This window comes from Thamnophis sirtalis, unplaced genomic scaffold (assembly GCF_051295495.1).
Source record: "Thamnophis sirtalis isolate CommonGarterSnake01/CBP01778 unplaced genomic scaffold, rThaSir2_p1.2 scaffold_9, whole genome shotgun sequence".
Taxonomy (NCBI): domain Eukaryota; kingdom Metazoa; phylum Chordata; class Lepidosauria; order Squamata; family Natricidae; genus Thamnophis; species Thamnophis sirtalis.
In genome coordinates, this window is record NW_028261389.1 from 29689058 (window position 1) to 29712040 (window position 22983).

At 38.2% G+C, this 22983-nt stretch overlaps 1 protein-coding gene across 4 annotated transcripts in view; it reads right to left on the bottom strand.

Moving 5' to 3' along the window:
- TMEM184B (transmembrane protein 184B) overlaps nucleotides 1-14599 on the bottom strand; it is a 38339-nt gene extending 23740 nt beyond the window's left edge. Inside the window, exons 1-3 of one of the 4 annotated variants that reach the window (XM_087723183.1) lie at nucleotides 14446-14599; nucleotides 7404-7626; nucleotides 1602-1767 (exon numbers count right to left, since the gene is read on the bottom strand). In XM_087723183.1, the coding sequence (XP_087579309.1) occupies nucleotides 1602-1767; nucleotides 7404-7607 (370 nt within the window). In that variant the 5' untranslated portion in view covers nucleotides 7608-7626; nucleotides 14446-14599. Of the gene's footprint in view, nucleotides 1-1601; nucleotides 1768-6928; nucleotides 7031-7403; nucleotides 7627-14278 lie in introns of those variants that run through there. The other 3 variants (XM_014054942.2, XM_014054943.2, XM_087723184.1) reach the window with 3 other exon arrangements.
- Nucleotides 14600-22983: the final 8384 nt, after the last annotated feature.

Here is a 22983-nt window from a genome sequence, read left to right on the forward strand (position 1 = left end):
AAAACAAAAATAAAAAACTGTTTTTTTGGGGGGCCAGCCACTCCCTTTTAGCCCACCTAATTCACAGGGTTACTGTTTTAACAAAATATAGGAGCCTGCTGAAATGAAAGGCAGGACATGATCCAAATAAATAGATACAATGTTAATGGAGAAAATGCTCACAACATTTGCAATTAAGTGTAAAATGTGATGGAATATCTAGAACCATATTACTGTTGCTCTGTGAGTGAGATGGGTGGTCTCTAAATTTGATAAATAAATAATTTATACATTCATTGGAGAAATGTCCTAAAAAGTTGAAATTTTGTAAAATTCTTCACTTAGGAAACAAACATTAAACGTAAAGATAAAAGATTGGGTTATCTTGTTAATAATGGTACTTATGAAAAAAGATCTTGGAACATAAGCCAGCAGTGTATTAAGATTTCCAAAGAAGGAAAAAAATCACTTCTATACTGCATCAATATATTTCTAAATTAGGAAAGAATTGTTCCCCTTGATTCTGCTCTAATTTGGCACACACTTTTAAAGAAGGATTCATTGGAACAAATTCTCAGAAAGGCAGTGGGAATGATTAGGGACTAGAGCTAAGATCCACAAAGAGAACTGGAAAGAGTTGGTTATTTTTAGTTTCAAGAAAAGATGATTAAAGGATAGCATTCTTCAAGTACTTAAAAGAATGTTACATATAAGAACAGATACTCCTCACTTAAACATGATATATTCAGTGATACTGTAATTTAAAATTACAATGGCACTGAATGAAAAGACTTAGGACTGTGCCCAAAGTTATGTCAGTTGCAGTGTCCTCACATTTATGTGATTGTGATCGAAACACTTGGCAACTAGTTTGCATTTACAATGGATTGCAATCATGTGATTGCCATTTGATAGCTTACCCGACGGCTTCCCCAGAAAGTCAATGGGGAAGCTAACAGGGAAGTCCCAAGTTGCTACCGTCTACTGAGAGAATTCCCTCTGATTTTTGAGGGTTGGCTGAAAAAGGTCTATGTTGAAATCCAGGCAGGATTTCAATACAAGCTATTTGTAGCATGGGGTGTTTGCAGCCAGACCTCGGGGACAACAGGACTCTTTCTAGTTTCTACAGGGTAGCGGAAAAAAGTTCATCCTGAAATCCAAACAGGATTTTGGCATGAAATATTTGCCCCATGGGGTGTTTGCAGCCAGCCTCCAGAAACAAGTGCCTTTCAGCTGCATGTACAATGGAGTTCTATCCTGCACCCAGAGAATCTAGAATATCTGTCAGTTTATATCTAACTTCCTTTCCTACATAATGAGAAATATCAACTTACATCTCTTTCTCTATTGTAGAATACCACAAACCTTATCTGTAAAACAAAGCCTTTTCTCCCAATATCTCAATTGGCTACTTCAGAGAACTTCAATTCTGGAAACCAGAAATGTATTATCAATAGGTGATGCACTCGGGGGTGGGTGGGTGGGGGCTTATGGATATCCTACTATCTTGGTCAGAAGCTGCATGTACTTTCACAGAATCAAATGTAAGTGAAACAACATCATTTTTAATATGGTGACCATTCCTTCCTTTCCCCCACTTCCCAGGCTTTCAAACACCTTACCTTCATAACAATCCCGTATTGTCCCAAAATAAACATAGTATTGGTCATTGGTGAAGAAAAGGAGACTGAGCCATGAGTCAACAGCATAAATGGGAACAATGAAAAGGATCCTGACAATATAGCGTTGTTCATTGGGGCAACTGTAGCAGCGAAGGTGCATGTAGATCTAAATAAGAGAAAATGGAGGCTGGGATCAGAATCCAATCATGGACTAAAAAAAAAATCAATGCAAAACTCAAAGAACTGGACACCTCAAACAAGAATATTTTCCCTAGTTTTCTTATACTGAAAGATAATAATTTAGTCAGATGCATTCACTGAAAATTTTCCCTTCATCGATTATAGTTAGATTTTGCTTTTTCTCTAGGAACTGAAGCTGACATACATCATATTACCTTCTATTGTTATTTTAGAAAATAACCTGTGATATTAATTTATAGAATAATTAATAAACATATAACATGTTTCAAAATTATTTCAATTATATTCTCCATAATAACTTTAATATAATAATAAAAAAAACAATTGTCCTGCAGTTCATATAACATGAAGATGTAAATTTTATTTTCAATGAAATTCCAGTGATACTACAAACAGGAAGTTTGCTAATTCCATATTACAAAAACAGGAATGTGAATTTTAATGAGATCATTTTCCATTGGGGGTTAATTTTAATCTCAAAGTAAATCCTTTTAATCTAATAGGATACAATCTATGATTAGTCACAAAATTCTGTCTTCTAATAAAAGATAAGGATAGTAAAGTCAATCAGCTTCACTATCAGATTAATTAGATACAGTTTACAACCTGATCAATCACTATCTAAAATACAATGCAGTTTCAATATAGCGTATTTTTCGGAGTATAAGACGCATCAGAGTATAAGACGCACCGAGGTTTTGAAGAGGAAAATTTTGAAAAAAAGGTTTTTGCACTCTGCAAACCTCCTAAAAACAGCCCGTTTTTCGCGAAAAACGAGCCTGTTTTTTCCCCCCAAAAAAAGGCATAAATAGCCTTTAGGGGGCTTTCAGAGTGCTCCTGGGGGGTTCCCCCCCCAAACGAGCAAAAAAAGCCACATTTTGCAAAAACGGGCCCGTTTTTTGTCAAAAAAATTGCATGTATAGCCTTTAGGAGGCTTATAGAGTACTCCTGGGGGCTGGGGGGGGGAAATTGAGCAAAAAACGACCCGTTTGTCACTCATTTCTGTCCTCGCCAGCCCTCAGGAGCTCTCTGAAAGCCTTCTACGGGCTCTGCATAGCCATTTTTGTGAAGGGGGCGGGGCTTCGGGAGGCAAAAAATGCTGTATTCAGCGTATAAGACGCATCCAGGTTTTCAGCCTCTTTTTGTAAGGGAAAAAGGTGCATCTTATACTTCGAAAAACACGGTAGTACTATAACACAAATGCACATTGCATACACAAGGTCATTCCCATCTTTGTGTTGTGGCAATGCTTTGTATCATGTGATTACCATCACAATCCTAGTATGTTTTTGGAAACCAAAAACAGGAAATGCTATAACACAAAAATTAAAATTGCAGTAGGCATTATAAGTCAATTATGCTTTCAATGTACTTCATGCTTTCAATGTACTTCATGCTTTCAAAAGCCAAAAAATGCAACTTTTAAAATAATTTTAAAAATATGTCTAAAATTCTGTGTTTAATTTAACAGCACACTTCCACTGCAAGTTAATATTTGGACTGGTTGGAAAATGTTGATTATTAATTGTAATTCTGAAATAGGCTTTTCCCGGACTGAATGTTTTTCTAGTCAGCAAAGTACCTAGTATTTCAATACAGAAACTACTGAAAAAAGAAATTCTTTGAAACTTCATGTCAATTCCGTTAAAAGTACAAAACTCATGATGAAAATGTTCAATTATTGCTTCAAACAGTTCAAAGGAAAACTTTGATATAACCCTTTAATTAGAATATAATTAATATAACAATATCATGCAAAATAAATGCATAGTAAAAATTTTTTAAAGTTTTTATTTTACACACATAAACACATCAACAAGAACAAACCCATGACTTAAGACAACATAGGAACGAAAAGTTCCATCATATATCATACAGCAGTTCCGTATCGGTTTCTTTGCATAGTAAATTTATTTTGCCTGGTTAAAAGTATCATTTTGTTTCCATGGACAGCTAACAGAACTTACAAACTAAAAAATTTACAAACTGGAAGCAAATAGTTTTTTTTCCTTATTCCTACCCTGTTTCTTTGAAAATAAGATCTCCCTAAATAATAAGCCCAATTGGGTTTTTGAGTGCATGCGCTAAAATAAGCCCTCCCCGAAAATAAGCCCTCCTCAAAAATATTGCAACACAGCAGCAGCCATGAGGTGACCACGTTCACTGCCTCCTGCACCTCAAAAATAATAAGACCTTCCCAAAAATAAGGCCAAGTGCTTATTTCCGGGGTCAAAAGAAAATAAGACCCTGTCTTATTTTTGGGGAAACACAGTAGCATCTGGCAATCAGAAAGTACATAGTTTTACAGACTCATTACCTATAAGATCACATCTGAAAACTATAGACGGATCCATTAATGTCTTTAAAAACTGTTAGATCAGTGCCTATGCCAACCTTTTGTAGCAATTCTGTAACAGTAGATAGATAATGGAACAGGAATTCCCTGTTCCTGTACTCTAGAATTCCATTAAGAATCATGATCCTAGGACCTGATCAAATTTTGAAGTAGAATTAACAAGATGAATAGATGTGATGGAATTTAGCCAGGAGATGGATCCCCAGAAGGGAAGGAGTACATTCCAGAGGAGTAAATTGTAATTCAGTCCAGGTAACATGAGGTAAGAACCCCTCCCTAATAATTCACATATTATACATGTATGTGAAGTTCTCAGTCTGGCAAGATGTCTATAGGTGTGAAACAATAAATAACTCATCTTGGAAGAATTACTGAAGGCCATTCTTGGTTTTGGGCCTGAGAGTAATTCACTCCTGAATCCTAATCCACCAGTTGATTCAATCACATGCAGAAGTTCTATAACTGATAGTCACTATCTAATAATTAAAAAGTGCTCAACAAGATAGCTAAATGGCAGAGTTTACCTATGTAAGTATAATATTGCAAAAGAGAAAGTCACATTTGTTTTGCGTTGGTATCTGATAAAAGTCAGCAGCTAGACTTTATGGTACAAAGGCTAAGATGGGACAAAAGTGGATATATCTCTTCTTTTCACTGCAGTGAAATTAGTCATAATGATGACGACAGATAGAATGGGAAGAAAGAATCAAACATTACTATTTATTCCGTGTACTGAGACCAAACAGAGGTACAAAGTGGGAAGATAATGCCAAAGGGTTATTAAACCTTATGAATCACAGTTTTTCATCATCATCTCATCCTTCTACCTATCCCTATATAATTAAATGTATAAAATTCCTAAATTAGCCAAACATATTATCATGAGTGAAGTGCATTGCTTATATACCACAGATGATGAAGAATTCTAGAATACTTTTTTTCCTGCTATGAATTCAAAATGGATTGTGATTAATATATACATGTATATATATATGTGTGTTTGTGGGTGTATGTGTATATATCTATCTATACGTATGTACGTACGTACGTACGTACGTACGTATGTATGTAGTGTCAATAAAAGTTAGCCTATTCTATCCGATCTTATCCTACCTTACTCTATCTTAACCTTATCTAAATGTCTCCAGGGCTGAAATGACAATTTGCCTCATTGTTTTAAAACCTAAAAGAGACATTTGATTTTCTGTAAATTTCATATTGCTTCACTTTTCCCTATAAATTACTGCTTATATTCCTTTTTTGAAAAGAAGTGGGCATAATCAATTAAAAAGCAAGCTGGGGAAAAATACATCTAGCTTCCTAGCCATTTCAATTCCCATTGGCATATCTGCAGAATTTTAAACCTTATTTCTCTTATACACTATTGAGTTGCATTAGTCTTGAAATTGTCAGTACCCTTATTTTTAAGAAATTATCATCAATAATCATTTGTATTGCAACTAAAGGAAAAAAAGCCCCATGCTCTTTTTCAGTACTTTTTTTTGGTTTATCCCAAAAGGATGGTTACACCTGTTCATTAAGGAAAACAGTGTTGGAGACAGGACCAGTTTAGAGAATTTGGAGACTCAATGTGTGTCAAGTTTGCAGCCTCCCCACCTCTAAATTTAACATTGCAGAAGAGTTACTATAAAATAAATTAAAATTAGGTATTTAAATTATGCATTCAATCAAAAGAATACTCACATAACTTGAACTAAAAATTAAACATATATCTCAAAGAAACCTCCTAGATATAAAACAAAATATAAACAGTTTTCATTTTAAAACATTCAAATTCTCCTTTAAAGTATCATACATCCACTGGCAGAGAAGAGCTGTTTATTAAAAAAACAAATTGTCCTACAATGATTGCCGTGAGTTTATCAGTGCTCAAAGTCAAGTTATATCACTCTGAATTACAGTGACCTACTTTCTCTTAAAAGTGCAGAGGATTTGGAACAAGACAGAAGCAGTAACCCTTCCATACTTCCAGGAAAGCTGTTCAACCAAAATATAATTCAAAATCCAAGTCATATAAAACATATTTGTGAAGCAATGCCTTTGTTTTAAATTGCAGACAGGATAGCTTGGGAAAGAATGCAGAACAAAAAACACAGTAGAGGAAGAGGAGGAAAGAGAAACAGCATGCTTTGTAGCCCTTTGTTTTGACAAGAGATCTGTGAGTACAATAAAACAGTCCCTATGCAGTAAAATCTTGCTTAAAAGATTCGTCTATCAGCTTCTTGGTTGCTAAAATGGAACCTGTTATTCAGTGGATGGACATGGCCCTTTAAAAATCCCCTCAGCCCACGGTAACAATGGGCTAACACAGAACTATGCTAACCACTAGGTAGATGGGCATGCCCTAAATCTATATTGGCTATACGATAGCCCAAAAGAGGGCTAGACCAAAAGAGGCAGCTAGTTTCACACCCTATGACTGTTTGCACATAGAGGTCATTACTTACACTCAATCATTTAATGAGAGTTACAAAATTACAATGGACTTGGAAAAAGTGGCTTTCTATCTATACTTGTATGGAGGATCATTGTATCACCCCCACAGTCACATGACTGAAATTTGGGCACTTGGCAACCAGCTCACATTTACAACTGGTTGCAGTATCCAGCGATCACAATTTGCAACTGTTTTGGCCTATTTCTGGCCAAAAAAAATGTTAATTGGGGAACCTGATTCTTTTAATGACCATGATGATTTGCTTAATGACTGGTATATAATTGTTATAAAATTGGGTGCAACTTGACTTACCATTACAACAACTTACAACAGAAATTCTGGGGTTGTAAGTCCACAATGTGGTTGTTACATGTGGTCGTGTTGGCAGGTACTCTGTTAACCCCCATCCCCGGCCTCAATTTTTTATTTGGAGCCTAAGGGGATTACATATGTTAGAACGGTCTCAGTTGAGGATTGCTTATATATACTGCAGATCATTACATCATGCAACACAGCAGTGCTTATAGCTGAAAGGAGACTGGGATATGTTAATGCAGGGGTGTCAAACTCGTGTCGTCATGGCATCGTCATGTGATGTATTGCGACTTTTTTCCCCTTCGCTAAATTGGGCATTGGCGTGGCCAGCACGTGATGCATGCGGCCCATGGGCCGCAAGTTTGACAGCCCTGTGTTAATGGAAAAACAACACTTTGGAAAACAAGCTTCTTCTCTACTAGATGATGAAGTTGATGGAGAGCAATTCAAAATGTTAAATTGTTTGTTTTACCTGGTGGCAGGTGATCAACACAGCTGTCCACACAAAGAAACCTGAGATGGCCTGGGCAGCTGTTGTCATTAGAAATATTGGCTGCTCCACTGCGGTGAGGCTGCCATCCTCAGGCATCCTGGATAAATTAGGGGCTATGGCAGGGGTGCTGGCAGGGAATTCTGACTCAGGCACTGACATGGCTCCAGTTACTACAATCATCATTATTTTTTGTTGTTCAAACCTACAGGAAAATGGAAAGAGTAGGGAAAAAAATCAGCAGAATGACTTGAAATAACATAGACATAATCCAAAAATGCTAAGACAAAACCATGAATCTTGGGGGGATAAATTTCCTTCAATGCTAAACATACAGAGGAAATAATTGGTACAACCTATATATGCATTTACGATATATATAGCATGGTTATCCTCAAGTTTAGAAAACACAGAAGAAAGGACAGAAAAAACTAAACTGTAGTAATGTAATGTGCATTATTTGTTTTAACTCAATCTATAAAACATTGAGATGGACACTGCTCAGAACTAGCTTCAATTTATGTGGCTTATAAACCCTGTAAATAACTAGATAAATACATAAATCCATAACTGATACAACCTTCCCTCCAAAAAAGAAACCGCAGCAATCCAAAACATAGCATACAAATGAGATTATAATGTGATACTAAAGAGAATCTAAATGCTTTTACATCTACAGTACGTAGTAATCTCTGTAGTTAGTTCATTTTAAAAAATTATATAAAGTTCGGATACTTAGCAGACTTCACTAGAGATCAGCCTTAGAAGACAAGTATGTATGTAATCAGCACACAAGCTATGAAAATACAGATAGTTACTATATTTTCTTTGACAACATTAGCCTGTTGATTTTTATTCTGGACAAAATAATGTTGTCAAAATCCACCAAAGCCATTTAGTTTTAGAAACCCGAAATTATACTCTACAATACTGACAGTTCTTGATTTATAATCACAACTGACAGTGGAACTTCTGTCACTAAGTTATGTGGTTGTTAAGTGAGCCACACCCAATTTTATCACCTTCCCCGCCCCCCCACAGCCATTAAACAAATCATTAAGAGAATCTTGCTTCTCCCACTGACTTGTTTGTCAGAAGCTAGTTGGGAAGGTCACAAATGACAATGACTTGCCCCCAGGATGCTCCAGCCATCATAAATACATGCTGGGTGCCAAGTGCTTGAATCCCATGACTGCAGGAATGCTGCATTAGTGCGAGGAGTGGTTGGAAACAACTTTTTTAAAATCACTGTCGTATCTTTAAACTGTCATTTAAAAAATGGTGTCAGGGGCTACCGGTCTAATTAGGAACTGGGACCAGAACTCCATCACTAAGTAATGCCATCATTAAGTGAAATGCTCTTAATTTTACAACCTTTTTTGCCATGGTCATATCAAACAGCGATTAAGCAAATCTGAGTTCCCCCACTGAGTTTGCTTGTGGGAAGCCCCCCCGGGAAGTTTGTAAAGGGTAATAACGTGACCTTGGGATCCTGCAACTATTGTAACTACATACCAGTTGCCAAGTGCTGAAATTTTGATCACACAACTGCAGGACGCTGTGATGGTTGTAAATCAGTTGATAAAAGGCAAATATATGAATGTTGGTGAAATTCAGTATTTTAGAACCAGATATTGGAGAGTGTCTTCTTTGCAAGAATATTTTAGGTAAAGGTAAAGGTTCCCCTTGCACATATGTGCTACTAATTCCCGACTCTAGGGGGTGGTGTGCTTATTCTCTGTTTCAAAGCCAAAGAGCCAACACTGTCCGAAGACGTCTCCATGATCATGTGGCCGGCATGACTAAACACCGAAGGCGCACAGAACGCTGTTACCTTCCCACCAAGGTGGTCCCTATTTTTCTACTTGCATTTTTACATGCTTTTGAACTGCTAGGTTGGCAGAAGCTGGGACGTGAACTCACTCGGTTATGCAACGCTAGGGATTCAAACTGCCAACCCTCCTGATCGACAAGCTCAGTGTCTTACCATTGAGTCACCGCATCCCTATAAAGTATATTTTACTTTCATCTAAAAGCAAAAAGCCAGTCTTGCTGAATTGGGAATCTTCCTGCTAATTTTCCTAAATAATGCTCTGCACTTTGTCCCAAAGTTGTACCTGGGTTTTTTCAGTGACCCCGAGTATGTCAAAGATAGCAAACCTCAATGGAATAGTGCAAAAAAAATTTTTTTGCAACCTTCAGTGTTTAGTAGCAGAAATCAGCAAAACAGAAGTATTTTCCCTTTGTTACATGGATCAAAGAAATGGATCAAAGAAATGGATCAAAGAAACATTGCAGGTAGTCCTTGATGTATGACTACGATTGAGCCCCAATTGAAGACTACAGGAACCAGAAGCCCTACTCAGTTGACCCTGAGGACAGATAAGCCTCCAAGTGCTTCAACATCCCTCTAAAACAGTGATGGCGAACCTTTTAGGGACTGAGTGTCCAAACTGCAATCCAAAGCCCACTTATTTATTGAAAATTAACCTGAATAATGAGGTTTCACTACCTAAAATAATGATAAACACAGAGTTCAACTAATTGTTCTAAGAAAAATGTGATAAATGCACTTTCATTTCCCTTCATTTTTCCCCTGCTTTTGAAATATTACATTTAGCAACAATATTACATTTTTGTAATATCATTTCTCTCCCCTCCTCTTTCTCTCTCTCTTCCTTCCCTCTCTTTCTCTTTCTTTCCCTCCCCTTCTCTCTTTCTTTCTCTTTGCCTCCCTCTGTTTCTCTCTCTCCCCCTCCCTCAGGGGAACCCCTGAACTGGTGCTGGCCAAAATGTCTGTTCCTAAAAGAGACGATTGTTAAGTGAGTTTTGTCCCATTTTGTGACCTTTCTTGCCACACTTGTTAAGTGAATCACTGCAGTTGTTAAATTAGTAACATGGTTAAGTGAATCTAGCTTCCCCACTGACTTTTGTTGTCAGAGGAAAGTGGATCATATGAACCTGGGACATTACAACCATCATAAATATGAAACAGTTGCCAAGCAGTCAAATTTTGATCATATGACCTTGGGGACGCTGCAACAGTTGTGTGAAAAAACAAGTCATAAGTCACATTTTTCAGTGTTGCTGTAACTTCACTAAACGAATGGTTATAAGTCGAGGACTACCTGTATAGATGATGTGGTAGTTGTTTTTGAGTGAGTGGAGGATCTATCTATGTAGTGCTGAATAGCAGAGAAAATTGACTTTTCTTCTCCATCTGGACAGGTAGGAGGCTTAAAACTTACATTTTTGAATTCTTGCTTGCCTATAACTAAAGATACAATCAATATCTTAAGCCTGTGATTTATTTCCCACAAACTAATTACTACAGTATGTTTTATCACTGATAAAAATCTCTGTAACTAGAACTAGAGAATTTGATTATTCAAAATAACTTGATGCAAATCCATTTACTTGATCCATCTCAAAAATAACTGGATATTATTTTGAAGAATTAGAGGGGGGAAAACTATGCCCATTTCCATTCTAACTTGGTCAGTTTATGAAAATTAATTTCTACTTGCAGCATTCAGTTTTTGTTTCGTTTCTTCTTAATACTGTGAATAGAGATTGCCATAATGATGCTAGGAAATAGACACACCCTGCAGTAGCCTTTGTCTGATATATTCAAAGGAAAAGTAGTAAGTTGTAACTAGACTACTCCCTTTTGACTTATTTCCTGTTTCTTTCCCCAAAAAAGAATGTCCTGACTATACCACATACATATATTTTACAATCCCCCCGCAACACATGCGCCAAAGAAAAATAGAAGTTAATAGAGGAGAAAAACTCTCTTGAAAAAAGAATTTCATGGTAAGAGGCTTTCACTGTTGATCTGCATAACGTATTTAACAGAAATAAGTAAAATTCTAAGGAAGAATAATAATATAAAATAACTTGATTGCTTGAATACTGAACAGTGAAAGAAAGTTAAAAAAGAGAAATAAGTAATATGGGTGGAATGGGCTAATCCAAATAAAAGAAAGTTAGACAGGTGTGTCTGTGAGCAAATACAAGTTGAAAAGTAATATTATATGCCTAAATTTTCAATATGTACAGTATTTAATTAAAGATATTTATATAGAAGATGAGCCTCCCATGCAAGAAACTGAATATATGAACTGCTGCAGAACATAATAGCTAGAAGCATGCCTTAGAGCAGGGGTGTCAAATTGGCGGCCGATGGGCCAGATGCGTCACGGGCAGGCCACCCTCACCCCAGCTCCGCAAATGGGAAAAATGTTGCAAAACATCACATGACAGCAACATGACACAAGTTTGTGACCCGTGCCTTAGAGTATTTCAGGTAGTCTCAACTTATTGACTGTTCATTTAACAAATAGTTTAAACTTATGATGGCCTCAGAAAAGTACAGCCTATACTTGATTTACACTTGTATGACTGACACACTATCAGCTAGCATTTACCATAGCTGCGGCACCTTATGGTCATGTGATCAAAATTTACAATCTTCCCAATTGGCCTCCAAAAAGTCAATTGAGGAATCCAGACTTGGTGCAGTAATAATGGTCATAAATCCAGGTCCAGTCACATGATGCCTTGCTTCACAACTGCATATTCTGGTCCCGATTGTGGTTGTAAATTGAGGCCTACCTGTATTGAGGTCTGCTATTTCCATAACATAGTTTCATATAGATGGTAATAGTTTTCATCATAAAATGCCCTTAACCTGCAATATATGGCCAAAGCTAAATGTTCCTGTATAACGTGAGCAGAATAGTTAATATATGTTTAAAATAATATTGTACAGCAGATAGGATTTGGTTTTTAATTCACCCCTCCCCTATTTGTTTCCAGTAAATTGCATCCCACAGGGGTGATTAAAATGATCACCATGCTGCATTATATGTTCAAGTCTTCATGTTCATACTCCCTGGACACAAGCTAATCCGTTGCCTTCTCCTTCAGCATTTGCACTGACAAACAAAACTAACCTGCAGTGAATACTTTTGCTGTTGCTAGTTTGTCTTTTAAAAAAATGAAAACCCCAAGGCAGAAAAACTTGACTCAAATTACATCAGACACTAATATTCTAATTGAAACATACAGTACAACTTTGATAAATTGACAATATGAATGCAATTTAACCATTGTGAGAGTTACAGATTATTTTTTAAAAAGACTCCCAAAGGGTTAAACAGGATTAATTATCTTGACAGAAATCGAAGTGAAATTCTACTTGTAATTCTTCAAGAACAAATTAGATAGGCATAAAGTAATTTTAAAAATATTTAAATCCTGTATTCATTAGTTCATTATTGTCTTGTCTCCTTGGCATCCTATGATACCACTGGCAGAAATTTTAAGGGATTACTGCTGTTGACCATTAGAGTTCGTTTCTAATATATAAAAAAGTAATTTATCACTATATACAGTAATATACAGTAACATCTATTTACTCTTTTCAGAAGACTGATGTACATTTAGCTGATAATAAAAATTAGAAAAAATGAAGATATGCTACTGAGCTATGAAATATAAAGGGTATTATGTACTGTACTTTACATAATCAATAATTTCTACTTAGTAAGAATAATAGGCATTTCTGTATTTTGAAATATGGGGTTGTGAATTAAAAGTATGGCATGATTCCCATCTCAAGCAAAGGAACTAATCAATAGCACTGAAACTATAGAAGATGAGAAAGGTAGGAGATTCAACTAGTGGAAAGATAGAAGGAAAATCTTTTCTAAATTAGCATGCTAACTTATATAAACATTTTCCTTTTTTTAAATGATGACCCTTCAAATTTTAGTATTTGCATGAAAATTCTCAGATGGAAAGAACAAAGTATGTTCTATATGAAATGTACATAATTATTCAGGTAATCACACAAGCCATCGAGTAATGTGGCACTAAATATGCCATTTCTCCCACAACCATTCCTATCAGAACTTACTGTTATTTTACAGTGCACAGTACCCATCTTTAACTACACACAATGTACTTAAGAACCTTGGTGCACCTCTGACAAACCATGGGGTTATTATTCTGTACTATAAATGCTTTAACTACACTGAAAAAAAGCTGAGCTGTCAATTTGTATAGGTGCAGGTAGTCCTCAACTTACAACAGTTTGCTTAGTGACCGTTTGAGGTTACAACAGCACTGAAAAAAGTGACCAATGACCATTTTTCAAATAACTGTTACAGCATCCCCATGGTCATGTGATTTGCATTCAGATGCTTGACAACTGACTCACATTTATAAGGTTGCAGTGTCCCGGGGGTCATGTGATCATGTTTTACCTTTCGACCAGCAAAGTCTAGATTCACTTAACAACCATGTTATTAATTTAACAACTGCAGTGATTCGCTTAACAAATGGGCAAGCAAAGTCAAAAAATGAAACAAAACTCACTCAATACATTTCTCACTTAGCAACATAAATTCTGAGCTCAACTGTGGTCATAAGTTGAAGACTACCTGTAAAACTCATACTCTTATTATCATAAACAGAGTCCAGGCCATGTTGCTGATAAGTAACTCCAAACCCACTTTTCAGTGGTGCCACGTTGATCCCCTTGTAGACCTACTCACCACCCACAGCTATTTCTACTACAAGTGGGCATCACCAACGTGTATCCCAGGACCTCCCATCCTCCTGCGCCATCAATCTCGGAGTTTGCTGCCGTTCGCTTTTTCACATCTTTCTCACTCACTCAGTATGAGAATTATCGCGGCCAGCTGCCCGTCAACACCGCTGCAAGTGCCAGGCAGCAAACTCCCCTCCCCACCCGGGGGAGTCAGGCCACCGCTCTGCCGCTATGTCCATCATCTCAGCGCCGATCCCTCCTCCCCATCCCTCCCTCCGGCTTCCCACTGAGCCCTCACCGCCACGAGGCACTGCAAACACCAGCCGCCCTGTAGCCGCCGCCGCCGCCGCTCCCCTTCCCTTCTCTGCCAGGGAACCCGACCCTCCGGGGCTCAAGGGAACGGGCGGGGGGAAAGGCCCTCAGGACCCCATGGCCGGGCCGAAACTTCCCCGGTCAGCTCCGTGCCTTGGCAGCTGCTCTCCGTCCCGTCGCGGAGCCACTTGTAAATCCTCCACTGGGGCTCACCGCTGCGGCCCTAATGGGTTTGGAAGAAGAAAAGGGGAGGGTGGGAGAAGGAGAGATTTTTACAGACGAAGACGCGAAATCGCACTGCGCAGGCGCGAAGGCTTCTGGCTTCCCTTTTGGAGTGCCTCCTCGTTCACTGGTCCCCTCCCGCCTGAGAGGGAGAGGGAGGAGCCACAAGCGGGTGACATAACCGGCGGCCTCTCAGGAGATGGCGCCGTCTTCTCCTCCTCTCCCCCCCTCCTTCCTACCCACCCCCCTCCTTCGGAGAGGGATTCTCCTGCGGGCCTCGGCGGGGCGGACGCGGCTCTGCTTAAAAGATGTGGCGTCGTGGTTTTTTTTCTCGCTATCCATCTTTCAACAGTTTGTTCTTGGGGCGAAAGTCCAAGAACGGCTTCAATTATTTAACATCCGATTCAATTTGTACTTCAGATTGAAGTACGAGGTATGAAAATAGGTTTTCTCGTTGGATCTTTAGGGTGGAGGCAGTCTGGTAATGGAGCGCGTTCTTAAATTAGTTCTAACTTATTTAGATTTTAATGATCACTCACGACGCTTCATGTAATCTGCAAACCCAACCAAAGAATCCTGCAGTACTACAAATGTGTTGTCTACTTTGTAACATTTTGGAGAAATTCTAGAATTTGGGCATCTTATCTTTGGGGGAAGTTTTCTTGTTGGCCAATGAAGTTACATAGGTATGGGTGCTTTCACTGAGTAGTGTAGTTAGATAATTTTTGGTTCTGGATATAATGGTAAAGACAAAAATCTAGGGATATTATTCATCTAGAGTAAGGATTACAATACGTTTTGTTTTTCACACTTCCTTTTAGTGTACTCTTAATGAATACACCTCCCTTAAAAATCCAAACACCAAGATAAAAAATAGAATAATGAAAGCATTACTGTATAATGAAATTGTTTGGGAATCTCTAATCTAGAAAGTCTTGGTTAAACTTTGTAAACCAGGTTTGAAAGTGGAAAGTGGAGAGGAAGGGGGGGGGGGACATTGTTTAATGAATACAGAATTGCAGTTTTTTTGCACAATTCACTATTCCTATTGTTGACTGATCATATGAAAAAAAATTCTTGTTGATCTTGTAAGACGACACTAGGGGATGCTCTTGAAGCTAGACAGAAAGAAATATCTGAGGCAAGGATTTGAGAAAAAATACGTTAATATGGATGTGATGGTACCTTCTCTCTCTTTCTTTCCCTCTCTCTCACACTCACACATGCATAAGCACAAACTTAAGTATGTGGATACACATTGCAATATCCTTTTGCTATATTTATTTAAAGCCTGCTTTGCTCTTCTCAAAATTGATCTCTTTGCTGCAAATATTTGCCCAGTTTTTGAAGTCCAGATACTGTGGACCAACTTTCTTTATATATTTGAAAATAGAGATAGCAATAGATTGATGATGATAGATGGATGGATGGATAGATAGATGATAGATAGATAGATAGATAGATAGATAGATAGATAGATAGATAGATAGATAGATGATAGGAATAAAAGTTTCCACTTAGTATACTAAACACTATACAGCATATCTTTATACCTTGAATCTATTGAATCACAAAGCTAATGTAAAGAGAGAAATTAGAGGAGAACCTTCATCCAAAAAGATGGTTCCCTTGAGTTCACATCTCAATCAAGGGACTTGAGAACAAGGCATATGCAAACAAAGAATGGAGGACAACAACTTGTATGAGACTAGTTGGACTGAAAGAGTAACTAAAATCACTCCTGGAGCTTCCACGGGTGAACCTGGAGTACTAGTCCAATACCTGGTTTGCTAACACCATATTGACTTTCATGGCATGTGTTGATGGATAATGCTTCTGCTCTGCCTTCTGAAAGTGCTATAGCAGATGCCATCCCAAAGCAAATCCCACCCCCAACCTTTAGGCCAATAGTGCCATCTGTCAGAAGGCACAAGGCACTCTCTTCATATTTGGCAGAGTCTTATTTAGGAGGACCACTCACATGCTATATAGAAGTAGGATTTGGGTGCTGACCTATTTTGGGGGGCTTCCCAATTTGGTGTCTCCTGGATGCCAGGGATTGGCTTATAATCATAAGCCTTATTATTATATTTCTGTTTTTACTCCCCCCCCCCACTCAGTTGTTCCAGGACCTATGAAGCTTGTTGTGGTTTGTAATTCTTTGACCCTCTTTAAAATCTTTGTTCTCCTTCAAGGAGGGTTGGAGTGTCTGTTCTCCACAGACCATTTATTTGGATAGTCGCCTTACACTCAGGGCGCTCAAGGAGAGAATGCTGCTGGGAAAGGATCAGAGATTTAAATGGCAGAGGTTGAGTAATTTTTGGAAGGGAAGATAATCAAAGTTACAGAGAAAATTGTGTGTATGTGTGTAAATCTTTGTTCTGCTGCTTGAAGCATGCTGGTCCTTGGGGTTTTTTTGTTCTTGTTTTTTGCTTTCCTTCTCTCCTTTTGTTTCTATGTTTCCTGTACAGATGTGTGCTTCCTCTCCAACCAACAGAGAAGGAATTGGTGATATCATAAAACCTTGCCAGCAACTCTGCAGTAACTAAGTTTCCCAGCCTCTGAGAAACTTCCTACTGAATTCTAACCCCAAAGCCAAATTATATCTTTCTAAACGAATTGTAACTTCATTTATATTTCACAGAACGAGTGAAGGCTGTATTTATGCAGAATTGCTGACAGAACAGATTTTTCTTCCTGGATCTGTCGCCTGCCTTATACTGCAGTACATTTCACCCATTCCCAAACCAGAATGTTTTCCACTGGCTAAGAAATGTGAACCAGGACTTTAGTTTCTCTTCTTTCTGGTCTTGTTCTTTCTATCAAATCTTTTGCCATGTCCTTAATAATTTCTCATGGGAATCTCAGTTGCATCCTTCCCTTATTATAGTATGTGTGTGCTGTTACTGAGGGGTGTAGCTAGATAATTTTCAGTTCTGGATATAGTATAGTAAAGACAAACATCTAGAGATATAGCGTTAAAGACATTAAGCTTGTCAGCTGGAAAGCTAACAACCCGGGTTCAGGATCCAAGCATCACATGATGGGGTGAGCTCCCATTACTTCCTCCAACTGTTGCCAATCTAGCAGTTTGAAATCATGCAAATGCAAATAGATAAATAGGTATCACTTTGGTGGGAAGGTAGCATTGTTCTGCCTCAGCATATAGTCATGCTGGTCATATGACCACGGAAGTGTCTGAACAATGCTGGCTCCCTCAGCTAAGAAATGGAGATGAGCAGCACCCCCTAGGGTAGGACACGACAGGGGAAACCTTTACCTATATCTTTAATGCTCTCTACAACAATATGACCTATTAACAATCAAAGAAAATTGGCAGTAGTTAAAGATTAACAGAATTCAAGATGAGCTGAATATAAGTCTCTTATGAGTGTGAAGGGACTTGAGACTGATGATGTGTTTGACTTCTCCCTCGGGCACAGCCTACAACCTCCTCCTTAGGCTGAGAAAGAGTGACTGGCCCAAAGTCACCCAGCTGGCTTTCATCCTTAGAACTCACATTTTCCTGACTCTGGTCTGATACCACAATCACTTCATAAAACTGGCTCTCCATTAAATGATTTAGTAAATCTGTATTACAAAATATAAAGAAAACATACTAAAAATAATTTGATCAATGATAACAAAACGAATCTGCCACATTGTTATTTAATGTGAGCTTCTACTCTCTGATTAAGTCATTTGAAAAATAGACACTATTATTCTTGTCATGGGGAGACACATCTGGGCATTGCAACTTCTACCCCAGCATGGGCTTCACATTTATATTTGAGGCTGCACCATTTAGATGCTCCATATCCTGAATGCTCTACCTGATACTCAGTTGCCGCAATTTGGGCTATAATTTATAAAATGCTGTTATATATCACTTCCCATAAGTATGTTTGTATGTGATTTATCAGTTTATTGCCACTTCTGCTATATTATGAACATTATATCCGCAAAAATGTTTTATGCTATTAAAATCCGAAACCTATAAAAAGCGTAGAGACTGATTTACACTCAAATCCAGCTGTTATAAAACATATCTTTCAGTGTTAGTCTCCTATTATCAAATAAGAACAACCACTGTTACTGTGAAGACAAACAAAATTAAGTTTTGAAGAGCACCTTGCAAGTTGTAAATTATATAAATAGGATTTGAGGAATAACAGATATTTGGTATTAAAGCTGTTAAGGCTGAGTAGACAATCAAATTCAGTATCAACAAATATGATATTGTTTTTGCTACTTCAGGCAAACATTTACAGCCCACAAATAACGCTTCTGAATATACGTAGGTGGTTTTTTCATACCTTTTAGAATAAAATTCCATTTCACTCTGCAGACACAGACATAAGCAGATTTAGCTGCTTTGAATCATTTTATAGAACTAGGCAAGATACATAAGGAACAACTTCTGTGCAAATGTTTGAAAGTGAATCTCTTCTGCTTTTCTATTAAAAAACTATCCAGGATGTCTACATTCTTAAGCAGTTCTATTCTCAGTGCAGATCCCTGAAGAACTCCACTTCTACTTCCACTGGGTAAATTTTTTACCATGTTAATTTATTGGCAAAGAACGATACGCATTTTTGAAATGCAGCATTAAGTATCTCGTATATCAATACTCCAACCTTTCACAAAGGCTAGGTCTGCCAGGTTTCCTCTGAAGCTATAGAAGTTGGATTGGGTGGCTATAACAAACAAACAAATATGCACACACAAATAAATAAACAAACATTCCTTCTCATAGTTCTCTTTTTCCCTACATCTAAATCAGGGGTGTCAAACTTGCTGGCCACAGCAGCATCATGTAGCGCGGCTTTTCCCCCTTCACTAACTGGACATGGGTGTGGCCACCGCATGACATACTGTATCTGGCCGGTGGGTCACAGGTTTGTCAGCCCTGATCTAAATGGACCTTTTCCTCTCATATGCTACTGTCCCTTGAACATCATCTCTCTCTCAGTTCTCGGGTTTCCTCTGGAGCTATATAAATTGGAGTTGGGTGGCTATAACAAATTTATAACTACATAACTACATTCAAACAAACAAACAAATAAAATAAATATTCCTTCTCATAGTCCTTTTTTTCTCTTTCCTCATATCTAAACGAACCTTTTCCCCTCCTCATATGTTATAGTCTCTTGAACACATTTCTCTCAGTTCTACACTTAGGCCTAAGAATAAGCTTCCATTTATGTGAATAATGTCTTCCAACCCCCCCCCCCCCCCCAAAATCCCAAGCTTAACTTTTGTATGACACAGATGAAGAACTGATGCTACAGGCTGGAATAAAAGATTCCACAGGCCATGTTTCATTGCTTAGCAAGAGTTTCCCACACTATAACCTATTTTGGCTTTCAGATTTTTTTCTGAAACTACTACGAAACTTAGTAGTTCAGTAATTCATTCTATTCATCATTCATATTCATTCATTCTTTAAGACTTCTTCAGTACTATTGTTCAGATTGGTGGGTTATTTTTCATATTTCATAGAAATTAGCACCTATATCCAGCTTCCAAAATGAAAAGCTTTCACTTATAGTATGATCTTATACATGTGGAGTCCTTGGTGTTCTCTGAGCTTGGTTATTTGTTTGCAGACATTTTAGTACCTAACTAGATAACATGATCAGTGCTTGTGAGCATGGGGTTTGCTTCCTGGTTGTACACAGTAGTTTGCTTTGCTGTGGGTAAGTGGTTTTTTCTGTGGTAGTTCTTAAATTAGGGTATTGTTTTTACTTGATTGCTTGTCTGGGTGTCAGTTGCTAGAGAGGATGTGCTTTTGTTTCCTTTGTGTTATCTTTTTGCGGTAATGAAAACTGACAAGAGTTTCCTGAATTTACACCACTTTGAAGTGGGCACAGAGGAGGGCGGGCTGCTTGGGTTTTTAAAAAGTTGTTTTCTTTCCCTTTTGTGTGGAGTTGAAAATTCCTTACTCCAATGGAATGGAAATATTAGAAATGAGTGATTTCCAGTCCTTACATCCTAAGAAATATATATTTTGTTTACATCTTTGAACCCTTCCCCCCACTTCAGGCACTATCTATGACCATGGTCAGAGGCTTTGAGAAAAGCATCTAATTTCAGAGTAGGTAACTGAATTTCATGCAAATAGTGCAGGGGTGGGTTCTGGCCAGTGTTACTGCCGGTTTGGTCATGTGCATACAGGATGCATGCTGTGTGCTGGATGTGTGCTGTGCATTGGATGCGCGCTGTGCACGCATGTGCAGTTCAATGGAAATTGTTCTGCACATGCGCAGAACTCAAAAACAAGATGGCATTGACAGTGGCTATCGGGAAACCGGTTCAGAGGCATGTCCAGCTGGGTCGCTGCTGGTTCTGCGATCCAGGTTGGCATACCACTATCGGTTCTGCCGAACCGGTAGGAACCCACCTCTGGAATAGTGGTTCAATAGCTGGGCAGCTGCATCTTATAACAAATGCTCAGGTTTTTAATCTTTCCTTTTTTCTGTTTTGTGTGGTAAAGAATACAACTTTAATTTCTTCAGGGCCACCACTTGCTCATGAGAAGTGCAATTCTGGGCGAATTCCTCATTGCTTAGTTGGACGGAGCATTAACTGATGCAAAAGGTTCTCAGCATCCCACAATTGTCAGGATGAAGATGATCAGCAAATTCTCTTCAAACTGATCCAGAAGGACTAGAAGTTGTGCCATATGGAAACGTCTATAATACCATTCCAACAGTTTTCTCGACATGCTTTATCTGCATGTAAAGCTTTCTTTTTAATGATTTTGCTTAATCATTTTAAATCATATGCTACTCAATCTTTCAACAAGACTAGTTAAAAATGTGTTAGTGATGTGGGTATGTGATATCTAACATTTTAATAAAACAGCCAGAATCCTTCTGATAAGGCACACGAGGAATATTCTGCCAGCTATCGTAATTTACATATAGACAAATTGAAAAGATAATTACAAACACGCTCAGGCATGTCTCATGCACACAAGAGCCTCTTCCATGCGGGATGATCTGATCCACACCATCCTGCTTCCTCTGAGAAATATGTCATCAAGCCTAGCAGGTTAAGAATATTCGTGAGCTTTTTAAAAACAAACCTCTTTCGCATCTGATTAGAGAAGTTTGTATTCTTAAAGAAGAGCTCCACAAAACTTTTGTCAGAGATATGTAAAGTATAGTTAGTGAATCTCTTTCATACAGACCCTGTATGTGTTACCTCTCCTTTTGCTTCTTCTTCTAACACTTTCCCTGCTAGCGACTGTTGTCAGAAATGTCTTTCTGTTCCGCCAGGCTTAACCGTGAGGCAGCTACTTCAGGGGGTGTAGAAAGTTGGTGTGACTTTTCACAGTCTATGTGAGACATAACAGCTGTGCTGACATTGCTGTGGGTCATGATTTGTGAGATAGATCAAAGTGGGCTGGGTCCACATAGCATGCTAAGCCAAAATCAGACAAAGGATATTAAGGGTGTAGCATGATCTGTGAACACAACCAGTTCTGTCAATTAAATAAAATTGGAAAAGTCTGGGTTCTCTCACACCAAGGCTTATAACAGTGGGACTCATTCATAGCCTGTTCAGATGTTCATTTCTGAATCCCCGAAGAGATCTTCTGAGGATTAAAATGTATTCAGGCGAATGTTATTTCTGTTGTAAACAATGCTGGCTGTAAATTGTGAGTTTTAGACCAGCAGAGTTAGAAAGTGCCAAACTGGAGAAGGATATGCTCAGGTTTTTGCTCTTCACTTCAATAGAGGAGCTAGATTTAAACCCTCAGTTGCAGCAATCATTTGTTTCCCCAGAATGCTGGCTTAATGCCATTGCACGCCTGGAAAAGAAATCTTGCTAGGGTGATTGAGATAACTTATCAAAAGTTGAACACACTGGCTCATAGTTTGGACACCAGATCTTTTTCACATATACTGTTGCCAAACTGGGTCTCCCAATATATGTCCCTTTCATTTTTCTTACCCTGTTAAATTCCATCCTATTCTTTTCAGTCCATTTTTCAAAGTTTCCTAGATCTTTTTGATTCTTCTACCTCTTTGTTGAAGTATAAGCCATCCCTTCCAGCTTTGTTTCATCTACACATTTATAAATATTCCCTCAGTTTTCTCAAGTCATTATTACAAATGCAAGTCCCTGTTGCATTCTACTCTGTACTTCTCTTTGGGTTAAAGCAGATGCGTTAACAAGCATTTTTTAGTATAATTATTCATCTACTTATTAGAGTCAGATAAGCTGTTTAGGATGACATAGCCCTATTTATAGGGGTGGGCTGCTATGGGTTTGCCCGGGTTTGGGAGAACCCATAGCTAACATTATGGCTGGTTCGGAGAACCAGAGGTGGGCTGCTGGATCGGGCAAACTGCTAGTAACGGCAGTGGGAGGCTCTGCCCACCTACGTGGATGTATCTCTGCATGCCCGAAACTACTCAAACTGGTAGTTAAAAAATTACCAACCCACCTCTGCGGAGA